Raw genomic sequence first — 24,695 nt, 5'->3', positions numbered from 1 at the left:
CTAAGAGTGTTCTCCATCAAACTGCTGGGCAGCATGAGAAAATGAAATGCCTTGCTATTACCATCTGACATCATCTCTCTTAACTTTTAGACATGTCCTGAAAAAGTATACCCCAATAAGACTGCAATACAGTTAAATAAACCAGAGGGAGCTAAATTAATGTTCCTAAACTTTACACCAAAGGTCCATTCATCTGTTTCACAGTGAGGATTAAATGTATTAAATGCATGAAAAGACTATATGTAAGGCTGAAATTATAATAAATACTCAGAGAAACATTATCTCCAAACGAAAAAACAGCAGGTGGTTCCTGATCACCAGGAAAAGAGGCAACTCAAAAGAACATTAAACACAAAACAGGAATGTTAAATGTAAAACCAGGTCCTGCCTCAAGGGGGTGATTGCTGTTGAATTTTCTTCTGCACAACACCCAGACAAAGAATCAGTGGTCCAAGTATAAAGTCTCACACAACACTCCATAACCAGGTACCTTTAATCAAAAGGTAATCTATTCAATATAACAATATTCTTTCAGTTCTTGTTTTGTTTTATTTTTTAATGTAAGGTCATAGTTATCAGTACCTCATGGGAGTGATCAAAACTGGATTTGCAGACTTCTACAGTATGTTGACGATCACTTACAATAAAATCAGAATGAGAAAGGGAAATTGTCTGAGAGGACCATTGAGCCAGGTAATAGATTCAGTCTAATATATCCACACAGCAGGAACCAAATTAAAATGTAGATGGAATTCTAATATAATCCAACTGGAAAGACTTGCTCCAGTTTCTCACAGAAGCTTGTTTGTTGTTTGCAAACAGCTAATCCTGAACACACAAAATTGGTTATATTAATAATTTTAGACACTTCTACATGTATAAATATGTAAGTTAAAATAGCATCAAGGTCTTAATGTTTGGGATAAAAAGGGCAAAACAAATATAAGTTAGAACCATTCTCTTACCTGATTCAAGATCAGGCCATAAAATAATATTTGCACAATTCAGAACAACGCAGATAATTTCAGTGGTTCACAAATCATGTACTTAAGTTCAATATGCCTTTTAATGGTTTCTAAATTTTCCTGAGAACAAAGCAGCATGTAATCTATTACCTTCCATCTTCCTTCTCCCGTCCAATTCTTTTACCCCATTTTCTTTCCCAGCTAAGCTACAATAGCGCTATCAGGCTCAGCCTCATTCTGCAACGAAAGGAAGATTTCAGTAGTAATGAGCACTTTTTTGTAACTTCTAAGGGACTGTTTGACAGAGACGGAGGAATCTTGTAGACAGGCCCCACAGACAGCTGTCTGAAGGAAATCATTGTGTTGCTTCAGTTTAAAAAATATTAAGAGAAAATAGACTGGAGGGGAAAAAAGAAGGCACGGTCATGGATCACTAACAGAAAACATTTACAATGACATAATCAATCTAGTATACTTTTAATCATTTTTGTCACTGCAACTTAATAATAGAACAAGTAAAAAAGATTAACATAAAGGTAGACTTCAAAATGGAGGGCATTTATTTATTATTTAGGAAAGACAAATCTGAATTTTTATTTAATTAAGGTTGACACAACCCTGAATGCATTCAATCAGAAGAGGGTAAATGCAGCATTATTTAAATTTCTGAATGGAAAAGAAAAACCATATGATTTACCCTTTGAAATTTGAGTAGAATTTTTCAGGTACAGAATTTGCCATTTGACACAATTTCATGAAATTGATCATGATTCTAACCATGAAAAATACTTAAATATTCAATAGTAGAGATTTTATTGGCTAAATTTTCTAATAAAATGTAATAAAATTAGAAATAAGTAAGAAGAATCTGACCAAGCATATCTTGGAAATTTTGAAACATATTCATATTGGTTTCCTAGGGCTGTGGTAATAAAGCACCACAAACTGGGTGACTTAAAGAGAAACTTATTGCCTAAGAACCCAGAGAGCAGAAGTCTAAGATCAAGAGGTTGGCAGGTACGGTTCTTCTGTGGGCTATGAGGGAGACTCTGTTTCATGCATGTCCTCTAGCTTCTGGTAGGCTCAGGCTTCCTTAGCTTGTAGATGGTAGGCTTCTATGTACATGTCTATCTCTTTGTCCAAATTTACCTTTTTTATAAGGCCATCAGTAATATAGAATTAGGGCACACACCAATGACCTTTGAAATTGATTACCCCTGTAAAGACTATTTCCAAATAAAGTCACATTCTGACTTTTCTTTTTCCTAGCTATTCTTCACATTCCCCCATAGGTCTTAAAATGTAAGAGGAGAGATGCTAAATTATATAATCATATACCCTTAAGCAGTCATCCTACTGTGCGTAATGTAAACTCTTTGGTTAGTATGTGTTCCAATAAAATACATAGTTTTGGTGCCAGTATTTTAAAGATACATATACAATATTGTACTATGGACCTCATTCTCTTTCTTTTTCTTTACCTTATGTTTTCAAAGTCTATCCATGTCATTGTTATGCACACAGTAAGCATAAATTATTTGTAATGATGTATATTATTCCTTGTGCATTTTCCTTACCTTTCCCTAAGTTACAGACACCAGATTGTCTCAACTGCCAGCTATTACAACAAATTCTACAATTAACATGCTTTTACATGCCCCTAAATGGTCTCTTTAAAAAGTCCAATATATATAACTGGTAGAAGGATGAGAAAGATGAGAGAGAGAGAGAGAACACATATTTTAACTAAGTATTGTCAACTTGCTTTCCAAAGTAGCTGCACCAATGTAGATTACCAACTGTTAAATACAGTCTTAATTTGCATTCACAATATATGATCTCATTAAAATAAAAAATACACTAGATATATCAAGAGTTGCCAAATACATAGATAATTTAATTTAAACCTACTTTGAACGTTTGTAATAAAAACAAATTAAGCAGTTGGCCTAGATCATCCTAAAGTATTACCTTGGGACTACAGCTAGAAAGTAAGAATCTTAAACCCAGATTTTAAAAATCAGAACATGAACACACTTATGGTTCCTTTTTGAACCAAATGACACCTCTGCCCCATACTTCTGACTCTTTTCCCAAATCACACTTTCCAGAGACTATAATTTCCCTTCACTCTCCAGACTGTCTTTCCTCACTTAAAGAGGAAAGCTTCTAAAAAGCACTGCAGACAAGCAGTAATAATATTTCACATTTCAGCACATAGGAAATGCACATGTCAGAGAGCTACATAATTTTATGGAACAATGATTAGCAACATTTAGACCAAAATAAAAATTATCTTAATGACCCCGGGACTCCAAAGTAGTTCAGTGAAATCTTAGAATAAAATTTTGGCTATATTCGACCAACCATAAAACCTTTCACTGAGTGGGGGGAAAGATGGCAGAATAAGGAAGGTAAGGCAGAAACCTCCTACCATACACACACCAAGGAAGCAACTACAGCAGATAGCACTAAACCTGAAAATGATCTGAAGACTGCAGAGTAGACAACCTACCCTTGGTGGAAAAGAGCAGACCACACAGAGAAGGGCAAAGTGGCAAAGACACGATCAGTTGTGACCCCAGCCACTCCCCCATCCCAGCTCAAAGACAGCAGAAAGAGGAAGGGAGCATGGAGTGGAGAGACACTCAGGAACTCTGCACACCTGGCCCTGGAGAGCTGTTCTGGGAGCATGAGTCTACATGTCATTGTGTTTTGGTGATCCATGGAGCTGAACACTAGGGAGCATTGGGGCCCTCTGGGAGGCTGAGACTCTAGTCACTTGTGAAGGACAGGCATGCTCCAGCAGTCCTGCTGAGACCCAGAACAGAAGTGGCAGTTTGAAAGATTTGCCAGCAGCAGGAGGGGTACCAACAGGGTGAGGGTTAGATGGAGCTCTCCCCAGGAGAAACGGAAGGGGATGACACTACCCCAGCCCTCCCTCAGCCCAACAGTTTGGGCATTTGTGGGAGCCCAAAGGCTCAACCCACCTTGCTGGCAGCTCAGCTCGGAGATGCAGCCCTGCATACCCATCCACCCACTTGGCATAGCAGCCTGAGACTTTGCAGCCTGATAGGCAGAATGAGGCTTTCCCAGCTTTCTCAGCCCTGGCTCAGCCCAACTAGGGAGGCACCTGCAGGAGCCAGTTTGAGCTCCCTTCTCCCTCATGGGTAATCCAGTCACATGCCCCTCCACCAATGCACAACTATGCACCCTGCCCCAGGGTGCCCACCACAGAGTCATGCTACCACCCTACTGTGGATAAAATGAGAGTTCCTGTGGCCAGGATTCTCACCTGGCCATGGTTAACTAGCTCACTGCATACCTGTGAGCAATACATGGCTGTTGACTATAAAAAGAGCTCTGCCCAGTGCTCTTGGCACAACAGGGTGGCAGGGCTGCAAAGCTGCAGGAGAGCAGAGCAGAGGCTGGAGTGGTGGCAGAGCCGAGGACAGAGGCCCAGAGGACAGCTGTGCGGGATGGCTCTGCAGGCAGAAAGGCCCAGAGGATGGCTGTGTGGGACGGCTTTGTAGAGAAGCCCAGAGGACAGATGTGTAGACAGAGGGGCCCAGAGGCAGAGACCAGCTTGCTGCATGCAGACTTGCTCTGAGTGAACGGAATTCCAGTGACTGACCTGCCACCTAGAAATAAAGTTGGGTATAACCCTTTCACCCCAAAGAACATTTTGCTGTCAATTTCTTTGGTCACACTGAATCCATAGTGAACTTGCCCAGGGCTGAAACCCATTGGCAAGACACCACGCACCCCATTACTCCAGCAGCACCAACTCACTGCAGGGCTGGCAGAGGGAAACCCACCTACAACAATCCCATCAGAAGCACAGGTGCTTGGCTCACAAAGGGACAGCTGAGGCAAACTGCTGACCAGGCAGGCTGATTGGTTACTGCTGGCAGATAGAAAGGTGGCCCACCAACAGCAACTGCAGCTCCACCACAAAGGAGAACAAAACACTGGAGAGTAAAGGGTCTTGAGCTTCTGGGCATCTCAAGACACCTTCTTCAGAATAAAGCCATTACTCTCTAGACAAGTGGCATAGCAGATCAATCTAATACAAAGGAAGAAACACAGAGACCCTGACAAAATGAGGAGAGGAGCATGCTGGAAACAAAACTGTAATAAATGAAAAATGCTGTAATGAGTTTATAGGATAAGACACCAGAAACAGGTCTTAATGAATAGGAGATCACCAATCTCCATGATGAAGACTTCAAAGTAACAGTCATAAATACGCTCACTGATGTGTGGAAAAGTACTGATGACCTCACAGGGGACTTCAACAAAGAGAAGAGTTTGAAAAAGAACCACTCAGAGATGAAGAATACAGTAACTGAAATGAAATATACAGTGGAGGGAATAAATTATAGATTGCTGCAAGTAGAGGAGACAATGAGATAGAAATTAGAGAACAGGAAAACAATAAAGCTGAGGAACAGAGAGAAAAAGAATCAGAGAGGAGGATAAGAGAAATGTATGACAACTCCAAATGAAACAATATTCACATAAGAGGTACCAGAAGGCAAAGAGAGAGAAACAAAGGGATAGAAAGTTTCTTTGAAGAAATAACTGGAGAGAACTTCCTCAATATAGAGAAAGAAATAAACACCCAAGTCATGGAAGCACAGAGAGCCCCTAATGAAAGGAACATCAGGAAGACAACATTGAGATATACAATAATTAAAATGATGAAGATTAAAGATAAGGAGAGGATGCTGAAAGCAGATAGGGAGAGAATAAAAATTATGTATAAGGGAAAACCCATCAAGCTATCAGCAGACTTCTCAGCAGAAACTTCACAGGCCAGAAGGGAGTGGCATGAAAAATTAATGTATTGAAAGGTAAGGACCTTCAAACAGAATCCTCTACCCAGCAATATTACCATTCAAATTTGAGGAAAAATTAAATATTTCCAATAAACTAAGGCTTAAGGAATTTATAACCACTTAACTGACATTACAGGATACATTAAGGGGATTTCTTTAGAAAGAAATGTTAAGCCTAAATAGTTTTCACCAGTGAAAATAAACACTAGTAAAGGCAGTAGACCAATGATTTACCAAGTGAGTATGAAATTAAAACAAAACAAAATAAAAGTAGTAAAACAACTATACACAAAATCAGTCAAGGGATACAGAAAAAAAATGCAGATTATGACATCTAATACATAAAGTGTGGAGGAAGAAGAAGATAAAAAAAGTAGTTTTAGACTGTGAAATAGAGCAGTCATCACCTTAATACAGACTGTTATGTAGTTAGGAAGCTATCCATGAACCGTATAGAAACCAAAAATCTAAAACCTGTAATATATACACACAAAATTTAAAAAAAGAAATTCAATCACAGCACTAAAGAAAACCATCAAATGTCAAGAGAATAGTATAAGAGAGGAAGAAAGGAACAGAGAGGAACTACAAAAACAACCAAAAAACAATTAATAAAATAGCAGTAAGTGCATACTTATCTATAATTACCTTAAATGTAAATGGAATGAACAGATGAATCAGAAGACATAGGTGGCAGAATGGATAAAGAAACAAGACCCATATATATGCTGCCTACATAAAACTCATTTCAGACCTAAAGATATACACAGACTTAAAGCAAAGAGATGGAAAAAGATATTTCATGCTAATAATAGAGCAAAAAAAGAAGAAGTAGCAATATTTATTTCAGACAAAACAGACTTCTAAACAAAGAAAGTAATGAGACAAAGAAGGACCTTAATAATGATAAAGGGATCAGTCCAACAAGAATCTATTACCTATGTTTCTATGCACCCAACATATGAGCACCTAAATATGTAAACAAATATTAACAGAATTAAAGGGGGAAATAAACTGGAACTCATTCATATTAGGAGATTTTAACATACCACTTACATAAATTCATTGATCAACCAGACAGAAAATAAATAAGGAAACAGAGGCACTAAACAATATATTAGATCAGATGAACTTGACAAATACATACAGATCATTCCACCCAAGAGCAGCAGGATACACATTCTTCTCAAGTGTACATGGAATGTTCTTCAAAACAGATCACATGCTAGGCCACAAAAAGAGCCTCAATAAATACAAGAAGATTGAAATTTTATCAAGCAACTTCTCAGACCACAGAAACTAGAAAGCAATTGTACAAAGAAAACAAAAAAAAGGCCTATAAACACATGGATGCTAAACAATGTGTTTCTAAATAATCAGTGGATCAATGAACATATCAAATAGAAATCAAGCAATACAGGAGACAATGAAAATCAAAATACAACAGTTCAAAATACATGTGAGACCACAAAAGTGGTTCTAAGAGGGAAGTATATAGCAATGCAGGCCTATCTTAAAGTAACAAGAACCCCAAACAAACAGTCTAAACTCACAGCTAAAGAATGAGAAAAAGAAGAACTAATGAAACTCAAAGTTAATAAAAGGAGGGACATAATAAAGATCAGAGCAGAATAAAATAGAGAATAATAAAACAATAGAAAAAAAATCAGTAACCAAGTGGTGACTCTTTGAGGAAATAAACAGACAAACACCTAGCCAGACTTATCAAGAATAAGGGAGATTATACAAATAAACAGAATCAGAAACAAAAAATGAATACTCACAATGGATATTACAGAAATACAATTAGAGAATTCTATGAAAAATTGTAGGCCAATAAATTGGACAACCTAGAAGAGATGGAAAAATTCCTAGAAAAATACAACCTTTCAAGACTGACACAAAAAGAAACATAAAATCTGAACAAATCACCAGTAATGAAATTGAATTGGTAATCCAAAAACTCCCAATGAAGAAAAAAGGACCATATGGCTTCACCGATGAGTTCTACAAAACATTTAAAGAAGATCTAATACCCCTCCTTCTTAATCAAACAGTAGAAGAGGAGGGAATACTTCCAAACTTGTTCTATGAGACCAGCATCACTCTAATAGCGCAGCCAAATGAAGACACTACAAAAAAAGAAAATTTTAGGTCAATATATCTGCTGAACATAGATGCAAAAATCCTCAACAAAATATTATCAAGCCAAACTCAAAAATACATCACAATGATCATCCATCATGACCAAGGGATGCAAGGATGATATAATACTCAGAAATCAAACAACATCATCCACAACATGAACAAAAAGGATAAAAACCACATGATAATCTTAATAGATGCTGAAAAAGCATTTGACAAAATTCAACATCTATTTATAATAAAAACTGTGAACAAAATGGGTAAAGTAGGTACATACCTCAAAATAATAAAGGCCATATACAACAAACCCACAGCTAAGATCATACTCCATGGCAAAAAGTTGAAAGCTTTTCCTCTAAGATCAGCAACAAGAAAAGATGCCCACTCTCACCACTTTTATTCAACATAGTACTGGAGGTCCTAGCCACAGCAATCAGACAAGAGAGACAAAAGACATTCAAATTGTTAAAAAAGAAGGTAAACTGACACTATTTGAAGATAACATATTATATATAGAAAGCCCTAAAGACTCTACCAAAAAGTATTATAACTAATAAAATGGATTCATCAAAGTTGCATGATACAAAATTAATACATAGAAATCTGCTGCATTCCTATATACTAATAACAAACTAGCAGAAAGAGAAATCAGGAAAACAATTCCATGTACAATTGCATCAAAAAAGAATAAAATACCTAGGAATAAACCTAACCAAGGAGGTGAAAGAGCTGTACTATGAAAACTATAAGACAGGAGAGAAATTGAAGAAGGCACCAATAAAGGGAAGTATATCCCATGTTTATGGATAGGAAGAATTAATATTGTGACAATTATTATCTTGCCCAAAGCAATTTACATATTTAGTGCAATTCTTATCAAACTATGAATGGCATTTTTCAATGAACTAGAGCAAGTAATTCTAAAATTTATATGGAACCATGAAAGACCGTAAACAGCCAAAGCAATCCTGAAAAAGAAGAACAAAGCTAAGGTTATTATGCTCCCTGACTTCAAGCTATGCTACAAAGCTACAGTAATCAAAACAGTATGGTACTAGCACAAGAACAGAACTATAGATCTATGGAACAGAATAGAGAGCACAGATATCAACCCATGCATATATGGTCAATTAGTATATGATAAAGGATCAATGAATATACAATGGGGAAAGACAATCTTTTCCATAACTGGTGTTGGGAAAACTGGAAAGCTACATGCAAGAGAATGAAACTGGGTTACTACCTAACTCCATACAAAAGTAAACTTGAAATGGATTAAAGACCTAAATGTAAGACATGAAACCATATAACCCTTAGAAGAAAACATAGGCAAAAATCTCTTGAACATAAGCATGAGAAATTTTTCCTGGACACATCTCCCTGGGCAAGGGAAACATCAAAAATGAACAAGTGTGACTATATCAAACAAAAAGCTTCTAAACATCAAAGGACACCATCAGCAGAACAAAAAAGAATCCTACAGTATGAATGAATATATTTGTAAATGATTCATCTGATACGGGTTTAACATCCAAAATATACAAAGAACTCTTACATGTCAACCTCCCAAAAAACAAATAACCCTATCAAAAAATGGGTGAAGGACCTGAACATACTTTTCCAAATAAGAAATACAATTGGCCAACAGACACATGAAAAGATGCATCACTAATCATCAGAGAAATAAAAATTAATAAGGTGATAACCTTATACCAGTCAGAATGGCCACTCTCCAAAAGACAAGAAATAACAAGTGTTGGTGAGTTGTATAGAAACGGGAACCCTCCTACACTGTTGGTGGGAATGTAAATTGATGCAGCCCCTGTGGAAAGCAGTATGGAGGTTCCCCAAAAACCTAAAAATAGAAATACTATACAACCTCATAATACCACTTTTAGGAGTTTACCCAAAGAAAATGAAATCCCTGATTCAAAAAGATATATGCACCCCTATGTTTATTGTGACATTATTTACAATAGTCAAAATATGGAAGCAACCAAAGTGTCCATCAACAGATGAATGGATAAAGAAGAGTTAATGCATAAATTCAATGGAATATTATTCAGGTGTAAAAAAGAAATAAATATTGTCATTTGCAACAACATGGATGGACCTAGAAGGTATTATGCTAAGTGACATAGCCAGGAGGAGAAAGACAAATACCATATGCTTGTTTGTGGACTCTAAAACAAACAAACAAAAAAATGAACAAAATAACAGTAGACTAACAGACACTGATAAATGATTGGGGATTACCATGGGGGAGAGGTTGAGTGTGGGTTGGGTAAAGGGGATAAAAGGGTACAAATAGTCTCAATCATAATATAAGCTGGTCATGGGGATAGCAGTACATACAGCATGAGGAATATAGCAAACGATTCTATAAAATCTTCCTATGTTGACAGATAGTAACCACACTAGTGGGGGTGAGGATTTAATACTACGGGTAATGTTGAACCACTGTTTTGTATACTTGAAACCAATGTAAGATTGTATAAATGATATTTCAATTAAAAAAAAAAAGTTTTCACATTGTTCTGAACACTGTGCATTTTTTTCCATGTTGTGAAAGGACCAGTTTGAAGTTAGTGGTTGTAATAACTCCTAAGTGTATAATCTAAAGGCTTGGATTTGTACAGAAAAACTGCAAATATTCCTGAATGTAATCAGAATGAATCAGTGATACCAAAATTTGAAAGCCTTTCCTATGTGAAGATTCTCATTTCTTGAAGGACACTAAGAAGATTAAGGCTCTCATTAAGCCATTAAATTAATAACTTCCCATGGATTCTGTCCCTCCAAATCATTCTGTTAGTCAAACATTCATGTTAGCTTCTACCACACAGAGGATCAAAAACATTACAATTTAATACCATTTAATGATATTTGAAATTTCATTTGACTACCAGCTAGGCAGAGGTAAACCCTGCTTTAAAAGGTACAAATTATCATTATTTACCAAATCTTTTTTCTCAATAGTTTGTATTTAACAATAGAGAGAGCATGTCTGGCCATAACCCCAAGCACTGGCAAATGACCCAGAGATCCAAAGAGGGCTTTACGTGTTTGTTCTGATCATGTGATGATTGACTTTATACCATTTCCCATAACACACTTACAGAAACACCATCAGACAATTTCCACACTGAAAGGTTTTGCTGCAAGTATGGGGAAAAGATACAGCTTGAATAAAGGAAAAACAGAGCTAACATATACTGAGTATACTAACGTTAGGTATCAGCCACCATGCTAGTTACATTACAGGAGTTACCTCAACCAGTCCTCATTAATTGCAGCTTAGAAGAAGGTACTATTTTTATTCTATTCTACAAGCAAGGATACTGAGGCTCAGCCAGGAAATCTTGAGATAGGATTCAAACCTAGACCCTCTGACTCTAGGACCTTGTCCAACTCTGAAGCATACTCCCTATCCAATCATAACAAATGGTTTCCCTCAGCAAAGACCAGTGCTTGTTTACTGTGGAGTATCTTCAATCTATTGCTACTTATGGCGAAAAAAAAAACGAATGTTGTAAGTTAACAATCAAGTCAAGTTTATACCCTGAGGAGATGAAGTCAAACAAATAGTACACGAGAACAATATCCTTTAAGGTGCAAAAGTTCGATTATCTTTGTTTAAACAAAAGTTAGCCCATGGACAGAATCACCCTGGAATAAAAGAATCACAGCATAGCTATCCAATAGTTACCCTGTATTTACTATTATGACTCACTGGATCTGAGATACCATTTCAAGCCCTTTGCCTCCTGCATAAAGGCTATAGCATATATATTCTATTTATTGCTAGATATATTTTATGCTAAAAGCGTGGAGATATGCATGGATAATTTCCCATATGAACATCTACATTGAGGAATGGCTATAAAATTTAAGTCTTCTGTTTATCTGAGGAAGGAGAGGTCTCTTACTTTCCATTACATCTTACCACTTTAATAATTAAATATGTGCAGTGGTTTAATATTTTCATCTTAATCTGCTCTTTCCCAAAGCAATAGAAAAAAACTTAACTACTAAGAATGTTTCCATATTGTAATAAGCAGTACATCATAACTTAAAATGAATTATTATTTAAAAAATTTAAATTTGACAAAAGGCTAGGACATAAACTACAAGTATTACTAATTAGAAAAGAAATGATATAATAAAAAGATTATTGAAGTGATTGGTAACTATTGATATTGTTTGGTAAATAGAACTTAGGTCATTTCAATTCATATAGAAATAGCAAATGTGTTATTGCTGTTTTGAGAATCACCAATAAGACTTCAAAATTGAGTTTCCAAAACCTGAAATTCATAGCATGACCTCATTTGCTAAATGGGCTATTGACTAATAAAGAATTTTATTCTCTATTTCATGTAACATATTATATCATTTTTAATTAAAATTAGTTTAAAATAAATTTCTCATATACAAACTCATGATTATGACCATAATTACTATTATGAAACTTCATTCAATTTGTTCATTACATGCTTTCTCCCATCAATGTCAAAAATATGCTTACAAATTTCATGTCAATTTTATGTATTGATTAAAAGTGAATTCACTTTTAAATTATGCTTTTGATAATATATTTCACTGTGTAGAATCATGATTATTCTATCAAAATTAATTTTATTTTCATATTTAAGTATACGCTATTATAGAAACAATATTTCTACCACTTTACAGAGCCTGATCCACAGAAAGAGTTGTAGATCTCCTGGCTCTGTCCAGACCATTGCTCTTCTAACCCTTTCTCAAAGATCAGCCCCCTCCAATATTTATGGCATAGAATACGGATGGTGGTGGTTTCATGAATGTATACTTCTCTCCAAACTCATCAAGTTGTATACTTTAAATATGTACAAGTTTTCAGATGTCAATCATACCTCAATAATGTGGTTTAAAACAAACAATAAGGTAGTCTCCATCAGCTAAGCAATGAATGCCCTATTACACCCACTAAAGTCCCTCTTTGAGAATTTTAAAAACAGTTCATCTAATTCCAACTCTACCAACATACTCAGAGATTCCAAATCCATATGAAGACCCATCCTGCAGCCTGATCTTCTTCACCTCACCTCCATCCATACATGCCAGGCACTTACAAGCACACCCTTATATATTTTACCACAATCAGCCCCCTCTTGGTCTCAGTTTCTTTCCTGCTACATCCAGGGCCTGCTGATGATCATATCGTATGCAGAATCTTACCCCTTCTTGCCACCTGCACTGCCACCCCCGAGGTCCAAGTTACCATGATGTCTCTTCTGGATTATTATAATCACCTCCTAACTGCTTCCTAGATGTACCCTAAGGCCTCTTCAAGCCGAGGATGCCTGTCCCTCTACAACCAGATAAATTTTTGTTTAAATCAAGCCACACCTATGGCAAAATTCTGTTCCAGAGAATGGGAAGGGTGTGGAGCCATGGCAAAGCACCCCAACTGCTTGTGGGAGTTTAAGCTGGTTTGGCTCCTCCAAAGAGCAATTCACCAATACCTAGTAAAGTGGACAATGGGCACAGCCTGCAAGCCACAATTTCACTTCTAGGTATAAATCCTAGAGAAACATGTGCCCATGGAGACATGAACAAGAATGTGGATTTCATCATTGTAAGTATGAAAATACACTGGAAATTATTAAAATGTTCATGATAAGGAAAATGAGCAAATGTCACATTATGTATAAACAGAAATTTTATAAATCAATGTACATGGATGAAAAAGTGATAGAGGACAGATATCAAAAACAGACCTAATTGTAACTTTCCACATGTCCTGTCTTTGTATTCAACACATAGTAAAACCATCTCTGGGGTCTCTTATGCAAAAGTAAGACCAAACTAATATAAAAATAACAAAATAATTGAGAACCTGATGAAATGTCAACTCATCTTCCAGGCAATAAATACATAGTTCTCACATTGAAAAGATCTAACTGAAAAAGTGTTTAATATAAGGTCAAGAAAAAATTGTTGAACCCACAAGAGCAGGCCAGGTTACTGGCCTTCCTAGGTGTGATCACCTTGGCAATAGGTGATATTATCATAATTTATCACCAGTCAGTATTAAAACATCTAAATGTTTACTTTCTTTAAATTTAAAAGAGAAATTTTTCAGAGTAAACTTGATCTTGGGTCTGTCTATATTTAATATTTTTTTCCACTATTGATAATGCTTAATGCAAAGCAGGCTTTATTTCCAGCTGAAAAGTAATTTCAGCTCTTGCAACTTTTATCTAGAATATAGGAAAATTATCCATTTTTATAATTAATAGCAGCCTGCTGATGCAGATTCAAAAGAAACAATTTTTAGCATTTCAGAGATGAAGGCCAGTTGGATAAAGACCAGTTGCATTGAAAGCTGCTGAATGAGATAACACACTAAACCACGAAATGCGTAAAACTGAGGGGAAAGTGCAATCACATTCAGGGTGCCACTGACAGAAACACTATAATGTGCCCCTTTTCTAGTTTTTAAAATCACTAATCAGATGTGAGCCTATTAGATGTCTGAAAGGGCCAAAAAGTAATAAAATGACTTTAAAATTTGGATACTGTACAGTCCACCTGACATTGCTGGAACTTAGTATGTAATCCACAGATATATTAAATGCATCAACAGAGGAAGAAAGAGAAGAAAGAAATGAAGGAATGAAGGCAGACAGGCAAGAAGAAATTTGTTATTTTATTTCAAAACCATCTTCCTACTAAGTACCATTCATCCATTCATGTATTCATGCAGTTCATTTAATTACATTTACTGAGGATCTGCTCTAGATGCTAGAGACAAAGATAAACAAGTCTCCTCAGCACTGCCAGCCTAAGGCTTCCTATTTTCTTAGCCTTGAACCTTTGATCAGGTAAGCATCAGTATTAGAAATAGCAGTATTCCTTTATCCTTCCACATAATGCTTTTTCAAGGAATAATTTTAAGTATTAACACACCTTTGTAAAATACAGCTGAAGTAAACTAAGTGAATCAGGTGGTTTCACTTGCTGTAAAAATATGAACTTTAATTTTGAATATATTCCCACATTTCTTAAAAAGAGGAATGTAATTTTATTAAATTCCTAAATCTAACATTTCGACACCACAGGACAAGCTTGCCAATCTTTCAAATACTTAAAATTAAGAGATGAATATATAATTAGGCAAGAGAATGAAATCATAAATAAAAATGTCAAAGAGTTCCTGTTCTAAATATCATTTATAAATATTTTATAATAATGTACATTTTTTAATGTCATATTATAAAACTGGAAGCCCCCAGAATAAAGATCAATATCTAAAATATACTTTAGAAATACATGAGATACTTGAAGATGAGAGAAGTGGGGAAAGGTGATCCCTAAACTTCTTAACCTCATCTTCCCAGTACTCAAACAAAACACAGGCTTCTAAAAATGTTCTCCCAAATATTGTTTTGTTTTATTTTTGAAAGTGATGCTGAAAATTTTGTATAGTTTTTAATTTTATAAACTAAATTCTATTATTTGAACACAGATTTAAATATGGACACATTTGGAATCTGGGTAAGAGTTGCTTTTTTACAGTAGATGACTATTCTGTCAACTTTCCCTATTTATTCAGAAGGCACAGCATACTTCAGTGTATTAATAAATGAAACATTTATAAAGAACAGTTGCAAAATATTTTTAAAGCAGGCAATCCCACACTCATACTAAAACAGCTGAAGGGAAACAAGAGTCTTTTGCATTACCTCAGGCTGCTTTATTCATGAACATTATTAAGCCCCTGAAAATGAGGAATAGTTACTGTCTGCACTGTGACAAAGCCAGCAGTCCTCTTTGTGAACAGCACCACTTATTTATGAACAACACCAGACACAGGGACATCAATTTGTTCTTTTATTCTTATGAAACACTGCGTGCTGTGAGAGTGACTAACCCTTAGGATTTAGTGATGTCCCAGGTCATAATTATGGGCCCTTCCAAAACCAGATTTTTGTTTTTTTAATTATTTTAAGAAAATCTGACAAATAAACCCTAATAAGTTTTGTAAATGTAAAAAAGTAGAAGAGTTGTCCCAGTAGGCAGATTCCAACCACACTGTGAATTCCAGACTGAACTGTGGCTTGTACACAGGAAAATCTTGTCTCCTAGCACCAGTTGCCAGCACAGTTTCCTCTCTCCCCTGGAAAAGCCCTTCATCTCACAGCACTGTGAGCTCCACTAAATCCATAGATTCAAGTGATCATCCTCATTGGCCGTAATCAAAGGGTTGTTTCAAAAACATGCTTCTATGGGATTCTGTAAGGCTCATGCACGGAAACCATACTACATCCCAGTCCAAAGTCTTTTACAACACAGAATACCACTAAAAACAACTGGTTAATACTGTTGAAATAGAAGACATAAATGAATTATTTAAAAATTATAAGATCAAAATGCAGCACATCTATTTACATCATTTGAGAAGTAAATTGATTTCCCCTTTAAATTTCCCTTAGGCAAACTGTTCCCCAATAAAATGTGTTGGTTTCTTTCTTCTTAGAAAAATTAGGACTTCAAATTGTTTTCAGATATTTTGATTAAACAGAAACTAGGTGGAGGACATTTTACTTACTGATAAAGTATCCTGTTAAATTTGATGCAGTAAATTGGATCTCTCAAATTTATTTTAGCCTATATATATATTTATGTTTGTTTTTATGGAAATAAGCCCAAAGCAATTTATTCTACTCATTAAACTAAAAACACGCATTCTTATAAGAGAATTTTGTTCTAGTAAAGTTAGCCTCTAGGAAAATTTCTTCTAAATTTGTCTTGTCTCACAATTCTTAAATAAAATGTGACGTTCCTCAAAAGGAAAACACAATTTACTACAACAAATATATTTAAGAAAGTTCCTACCATTTCCATTTTTTATGACTCATATGTGAATAAACAAGAAAAGTCAACCTATTGAATACAACATGTATAATTTATTAAACAGAAAAAAGTTTTTGATATGCATAAAATTACCTGACACCCTGGAAGATGGAGACAATCCCGTGTATTTCCGCTCCTAGGTAGTTGGCACCAAACTTTTTGCAGTATCATCAGAATTTTTCAGCAACTTGAACCCACCATCTTAAAAGTCTACATAATTCAGGTGTGGTATTTTTCCCAGTCTTTTGAACTTGATCACTCTATATTGATCCGTTTATCCAAGCGTATGTAAAAAGTTTCTTACACGCATGTTTCAAGATAGAATAAAATGCTTAACTAACACTGAGTGCCTATGTGGTAGTAACTGTTGTGACTCTCCTTCACCAACATAGATAACACTGCCATCCAAAGAGTGGGTTTGATTTGTCAAGATCTTCTTTGGCCATATAGTCTTACTTGGAGGGATTTCGTTTTGCTATTAAAAGGTAAGAAATCATAACGGAAGTCCCTGTTAAAACATCTTTATTGACTCAAACTCAAGTTGATGTTCTAAGTCTTCTTCCACAAGAGTCCAGGTCACCTTTTCGATCATACGATCTACAATTCCCATCCCTGTTCTGATAAAACTGTTTTTTTTTCACTGTTCCTTTATCTCTAAAACATATTTTCCATATTGCACTTGCTATTATTTTCATGAGAAAAAAATCACTACATTGCTTCCTATAAGCACTTAAAATCTTCTGGTCCAGCCAGTGCAAATCACAAATCTTTGCTTCAAAGGCATATCAAAATGTTTTCTATAATTTCACGTGAATAAATCCCATTGTGGAGATGAGAAGTGTTTTCTGAGACATCTAAAAAAAATTGCTAAATATATAACAGCTTAAATCTGGAATTTCAGTTTCTACAAAAAAATCATCAATTCATCATAAACTGCATTTAAACTCAACTTTTTTATGCTGATTTATTGTCTTTAGTTTATTTAAAAGTATAGTTTTAAAAATTAATCAGCCTTGTGATTTAGTTATGTATGTAAGCAAAGCACAACTTAGACATTAATGTACTTAAGAAAAAGAAATACTAACAGAAGTTATGTTTTGCTTTGAACAAAAGCAATACATTTATTTGAAAAGCAGTGTAACCTAGATATTTTCATTCTAACATACACAGAATAGCTAATGCTTTTTAAAGGGAAAAATAAATTAAGCTATTTCACTGCAGTAATAAGGAATTTTATAGAAGAGAGAACTAAAATAAGGAAAAGATCATCTATTTTCCACTGTGTCTTGTAATTTCATAACTCATTAATTTTATTTCTGAACATACTCTTTGAATTAATGTTGAGTTCTGGTCTTAGTTCACCCTTAAACATCCAATTAATATTTCTTATTTTACTATTTATCAGAGTTGTCTGCACTCTGATACATCACACTGGTGCTCTTACGAAAACCACATGAGACTGCAGAGGGAAAATTAGGTGAATATTTATTCAAATCATATTTGTAAAAGTAAATAGATAATTACCCAGTCAAATGCAATGGGATTTTACATTATAGACTATTTTACTGAAATCTGGTAATTACGTCCACCTATATTGAAGTAAAACCACGGATCAGAATACTGAGGACCAGGAGGAACGCTACAAGGGAATACATTTGCAAGGACATTTCACTAATACAACAATTTCTCCAGTCCAACTCAGTGCATATGGCCCAGGATACCTCAGAAACAAGTTAGAAAAGGCTAAGACCTCATTTTGTACCATAGTAATGTGCAAAGACAAAGAAGTAAACCTAGCCAAGTTCACCAGTGCAATGATACTATATAAATTATGCAATAAGACTGGTCCTCAGTTAAAGTAATCAAGATGCATTTACCTTGAAAAGCAGCTGCATTTCGAGATATTAGCAACTTTAGTGTCAAGCTGGATGTTTGAAGCACCTGCTCCATATCTTGGCGAGCTGCGATTTGATATCTCTCCTCCATCTTCCTGGTGCAGCATGTAGGTTTCTTGGATATGCAAACTTGAAGATCAGGTCCTGGAACACACATTAATGTTCTTCAGAATAATTACCTGTTCATTTAACAAACTTCACATTACATCTCAGGCATTAGTGATCAGCCCTGCACGTAAGGCATGGTCTGTGTAAGGAACTGATTGACTAGAGCAGTTGCTATAAGACAATTCATCTATTGTTCATGAACCCAGTCATGAAACAGAATTCTAAACCATGAACACTTTGATCAACTATTTTACTAACTTTCTGTTCAAATTTGTCCACTCAATTAGCTAATCATTATTAAATAATAGGCTATATAATAGAAAACAAATTAACTATTACATAAATACAGTTAAATCAGGAAACTTTTATTTTTGCTTACTTTATTAATTCGGCCAAAAGGATTTGAACTAAATATGTTATGGAGAAGCATATCGGCTAAACTAAGAGAAAATCAGTGCTAAGAAGAGAAAATCAAATTTTCTACATCAACTAAAGGTGGAAAAACTTCACCTGATTTCTCAGCTTGCTTTATGCTTGTGCTTCTTATGGAATAAGCGATTGTCAACGATAATGATGTGATAAAGATCAAGAGCAATGGGCCCAAATCCAGCATCCAAAATTCTACTCATCACCTCGCTTCTAGAGACAACTCATATCAATCAAAGCAGTTTTTAGTTTTATAAGTATTTTCACAAAAATTCCTGTGAAGATGTGTAGTACATGAAATGAGAAGTTATTACACATATATTATAGTTATGATTTTAAAAATTGCTAATATGATTAACAGCTCTCATCCCAGATGAGCTAAACCTCATTTTATACCAGAATAATAAGCAAAGATGAAGTAAAACTAGCCAAGTTTGCTAGTGTAATAATAATAGGCAAATTACACAACAACACAGGTAAGCACCTTTATACCCAGCAGTTATGTTAGGGAACAAAGAGGAGAAGCCGTGCAGCACGGAAGAGCACCTAATGGGGATCAGCCTGATGGGGCACCATGGTATGATGTAAAGCTCACCACAATTTTATTTGCATGGTCTATACATTACTCCCTTATTTCAGAGTAGGAAGAAGAGTCATAGTCTTTGATCTCTGGAGAGTTTCACAACTCACGTGTTAGCTCTTCATTGACCAGCTATAGATCAGCAACTGTAAAATATCCACATGTGCGTGCATGCGCGCGCACACACACACACACACACACACGGACACATGCAAATACAGACACATGATAGCCACCTTTCAAACTCCTCCCTTTTCCTACAGAGTCAGCCTCAGAGCTCGCATTTCCAAAATTTGATTCTGAGTAAGATCAAAACATCTGAAAACAGTCTGAGCTTCCTGCCAACACAGAACCCCAAAATTTCTAATGATTTTGGCTTTAGTTTGTTTAAGTTAGACAAATAACAAATGATAGCATTTGAACACTTTTCAAAAGCTATGAGGCATAAAATATTTATATGTGTCACAGTAGGTAACATTTTGGCAATTGTTCTTCATTTATCTTGCCTAAAGTTATACAAAAGCAAATGCCACTTCAAACATTAAAACTGATTGAAAGAAAACAAAGCTATCCTCTCAACTTTATTCCTAAATGAAGGATTGAAGAATTAGAGTTCAAAGAATAACAATAACAGAGATTAGGGAAAAGAACCAATAAGTAAATACTAAAATACATAAACATATTTTATATGAGAAACACAGCTAGGAAATAAAAAGGATACAATAACAATAATAATAATAGATCATTGCAAATATCTCTCCAGAATTCAAATACCTAACATCATTTTGCTGGACCACATTCTTATATATGGCTTATAAAGGCCCCACGTTATGACCTCTCCTTCCCTCCCTCCTGGTCCAGCTTCATCACAAAGAACATGGACCTCGTGCTCTTCTCTTCACACACTGGCTTTAATTCAGTTCCTCATATCCACCAAGGTCCCTCTTGCCACAGAACAATTCTCCACACCCTTCACTCTGAATGGGATATTTTTGCCCTACATGTGCTCATCTACATACATGGTGAACACCCACCTTCACCTAATTTAGTCCCACCTATTTTGCTTTAGATCTTAAACCAGTCTTCCTTAATCTTTGCTTTGTCTTAAAAGGAAACTTCCCTAATCTCTCAGATAGCTCTTGTCCTTATTAGATGCGCCTGGAGTGCCTCACACCTCTCTCATTGCATTTACCATGGTTGCAATATTATATATTTCCTCATGTGATTACTAATCACTTTATACCATAGTAATGTATGACTCAAACTCAATACTATACTATAAAGAAGGAATTTTTGCTCATTGTTATATCTCAGTAATCTAGCACAGTGCCTAATAAATCATAAGCATTCCATTTTCAATCATTGAACCAATAGTTGATGATCCACCATGTATATGCATTACCTAATTTAATCATCACATTAATCCTAGGATACAGGGGCCATTACTATGACATTTTACATAGTAGTAAATGGAGGCACAAAGAGGCTTTGAAAACTCCCACTGTCACATACCAACGTACTACAGAATGGTGGAGCTGGTGTTTGGAAACAGGCAAAGGGATTCCCAAATACCTTCTTCACCATGTACTCAGAGGAAAGCAATAGTCTTGAATCTCTACATGGTTTGTCTAAACACATAACTGGCCATTTTTGTTTCCCATTTTGAAAGAAGTCATATGTTTGGTAAGTTGGAAGAAAATAAATTTTAAGCTAGGAAGCATCCAAGGAATTATTTTCAAAAATAAGACTGGCTAAAATATAAAGTTTTACAGTTGTCACTTGCCTTTTCACCCAATTTTAAATGGAGGAAAATACATTTAGAAAGATGCTAAAATTGATTTTCAGCGCTATCCTAAACATAATGTGGGAGAGAAACCGCCATGTCTCGGCGACTCTTAACAAGCAGAGACAGCCATTCAGAGCACTTAGAGCAAACACATGCCTCAAGTTGATGAGGGTCTGCATTGATTAATTCAGACATTTATTTAGAATCCTGGAAGTTGGTACTAACAACATAAAACTAAACCCCAAACCAAATAAGGACTATAATTCAAAGATCTAGTTGTCTCATTGGCAGATCATTTTCATCAGTACCACCTACAAAATATGCTGAAGCCACTTAAGTTGGGGTCACAGTGAAGGGGGAAAAGAGTCCACAAGAACTAGTTTTCCCTCGCTTCCTGTGTCAGTGCAAAGGACAGAATAAGATGAACCACACTTGCTCAGGAAAGAACCATGCCTTACATTTTGTTCCCAGTACCAGCACAAAGGACATTAGACACTTGATGACCCAACACCCAGGCTACAGTTCTGACGTTGTAAACAGAACAAACATCACAAGGAAGAGAAGCCAGATGGAATCCTAACAGATACTACTTGGTAAGAAGATATATTTTTTAAATATTTCAAACCCCGGCTTCAAAGAACACGGCATAACTGAGGATGCTAAGAAACAGCAAGAAGACACAACCCGGACTCAGAAGCGGTAGTCATGTTTCTGAATAGTAACATTAAACTCCATAAGAATAAAATTACTAAAGACAAATGAAATTAAAAATAAAACAGCGGACTCCTTGCTGAAGGGGACTTCAACCAGAATCGTGGGAGCTTTTCTTGATTTCTCACTCAAAGTGGTCGAATTAGTTAGGATGTCTCCCTTTCTGGCTCCAGGACCGGAAGCTATCACAGCCATCTACCTGCTTGTATATTTTTTAATGTGCTAACACAGGACCACTGGGACACATTAGGAAGAGATGGCGGCAGTGGCGGCTTAGTTCCCACTCTCTCCAAATCCTCACATGAACCAGATGGAACATCTAGAAAAGAAATCCGAAAAATATAACAAAACTAGAAGATACGGTATCTCCACACATTTCAAAATATGACCAGGGTGGGGAAAACCCAGCCACAGCCGCAGATCTTCACAGTACCAGAGTCTGGGCAGGCGGGAGAAGGAAGCCGGGGGCTGCTGCCTGCGGGGCCTGAGGACGGCAGAACCCCGACGGAGCCCAGTGGGACTCACAGGAGAGCACGCCGGGCCCACCTGACAACAGCGGCCGAAGCTGGGAGAGTTTTGCCCTCCTGATTACTGGGCACCTGCAGGGAGGCTACGACAAGAAAGGAAGGAGGGATGAGGAGCAACCCCGGCCCCCCTGAACTCTCAGAAGGGTTCCAACAGGCTCCACTTCAGGACAGGTCCCCACACACAGAGGAGAAGGGTCAGGAGGTGGAACTAAAATTCAACACAACAGGGATCCAAGAAACAGGTAAAGAAAGTCTAGACCAAAGTGGGAAGGGAAATCAAGCCAAGATATTTCAGAATACAAGCAGCCATTTTTTTTTTAATGGTATGCAAAAAGAGAGGTATTTAGGGAAAGTTAGAAGCCATCCTGAAGCCTGTATCAACATAAATGCTCAGGGGGAGAAAAAAAAAACTAATTTCTAGTAAAATGAACAACAAAAAATGTTTAGGTCAAATCCTACACAGTTATATTTAAAAATTATATTAAATAATTTTATGATTATTTATAATAAAAAAGTAATAGCATAACATCCCCACAAAGAATATGTGACAGAAAGACATGCCCCCTGAAAAATGCCAGATCAAAATTTAACCAATTTCAAACAAGCTAAAAATAAGAGAAAACATAAAAGAACAACACAAATCATAATTAGAAAAACTAAGAAGAGGTGACAATCCTCAGAAAAGACTTAAAGATGAAAGAAAAAGTTCTGAAATGAAGTCTAAGCTAAAAGGAAGACAGGAGCAAATCACACAAGGTAATGCCTTAAAAGAAAGAAAAGACAGGAAATAAATTTTGAAAAATCAAAAAGAATGCACAGTGAAGGAAACCTTCAACAAAATGCAAAGGCAACCTACTGAATGCAAGAAGATATATGCGAATGATGTATCTGATAATGGGCTAATATCCAAAATGTTAAAAAAACTCATACAACTAACAACAAAAAAAACAAATAATGCAATTACCAAACAGGCGGAGGACCTGAATAGATGTTTTTCCAAAGAAGACATATAGATGGCCAACAGACACATGAAAAGATGCTCCACATCACTAATGATTAGGGAAATGCAAATCAAAACCACAATGAGGTTTCACCTTATACCCGTCAGAATGGCCACTATCCAAAAGACAAGAAATAACAAGTGTTGGTGAGGATGTAGAGAAAAGGAAACCCTCCTACAGGGTTGGTGGGAGTGTAATTTGGGAAAGCCACTATGAAAAACAGTATGGAGATTCCTCAAATAATTGATAACAGACCTACCATACAATCCAGTAATTCCACTTTTGGGTATTTGCCCCAAGAAAATGGAAATACTAATTCAAAAATACATAATAACCCTATGTTCAGTATAGCATTATTTACAATAGCCAAGATATGGAAGCAGCCAAAATGTCTACTGACAAATGGATAAAGAACATGAGGTATACATACATATACATAATGGAATATTAGCCATAAAAAGAATGAAATCTTGCCATTAGTGACAAGATGGGTGGAACTAGAGGGTACTTTGTTATGTGAAATAAGCCAGACAATGAAAGACATAATACCATACAATTTCACTTACATATTGAATATAAACAAAACAAATGAACAAATAAAAGAAAAAACACTCATAAACACAACTCAGGAAGTTATGGGAGAGAGGCAGGGTGGGATGGGATGGGTGAAATAGGTGAAGAGTATTAAGAGGTACAAACTTCGAGGGATAAAATAAGTCAAAGGAATATAAAGTATAACACAGGGAATATAATCAATAATACTGTAATAACTTTGTATGATAACTACACTTACTGTGATATTTAATAAT

The 24,695-nt window shown here is 35.9% G+C and overlaps 1 protein-coding gene across 1 annotated transcript in view; it reads right to left on the bottom strand.

Annotated features, from left to right (window-relative positions):
- The window catches only part of GPC5 (glypican 5), a 685,014-nt gene that overhangs the window by 605,593 nt on the left and 54,726 nt on the right, over window positions 1-24,695 (bottom strand). Inside the window, exon 2 of the mRNA XM_036893786.2 lies at window positions 18,730-18,891. Coding sequence (XP_036749681.2) covers window positions 18,730-18,891 — 162 coding nt within the window. The remainder of the gene's footprint in view (window positions 1-18,729; window positions 18,892-24,695) is intronic.

Source organism: Manis pentadactyla, chromosome 17 (assembly GCF_030020395.1).
Source record: "Manis pentadactyla isolate mManPen7 chromosome 17, mManPen7.hap1, whole genome shotgun sequence".
NCBI lineage: Eukaryota > Metazoa > Chordata > Mammalia > Pholidota > Manidae > Manis > Manis pentadactyla.
Note: the sequence above shows the minus strand (reverse complement) of the source record. Positions and strands in the feature narration are given on the sequence as shown.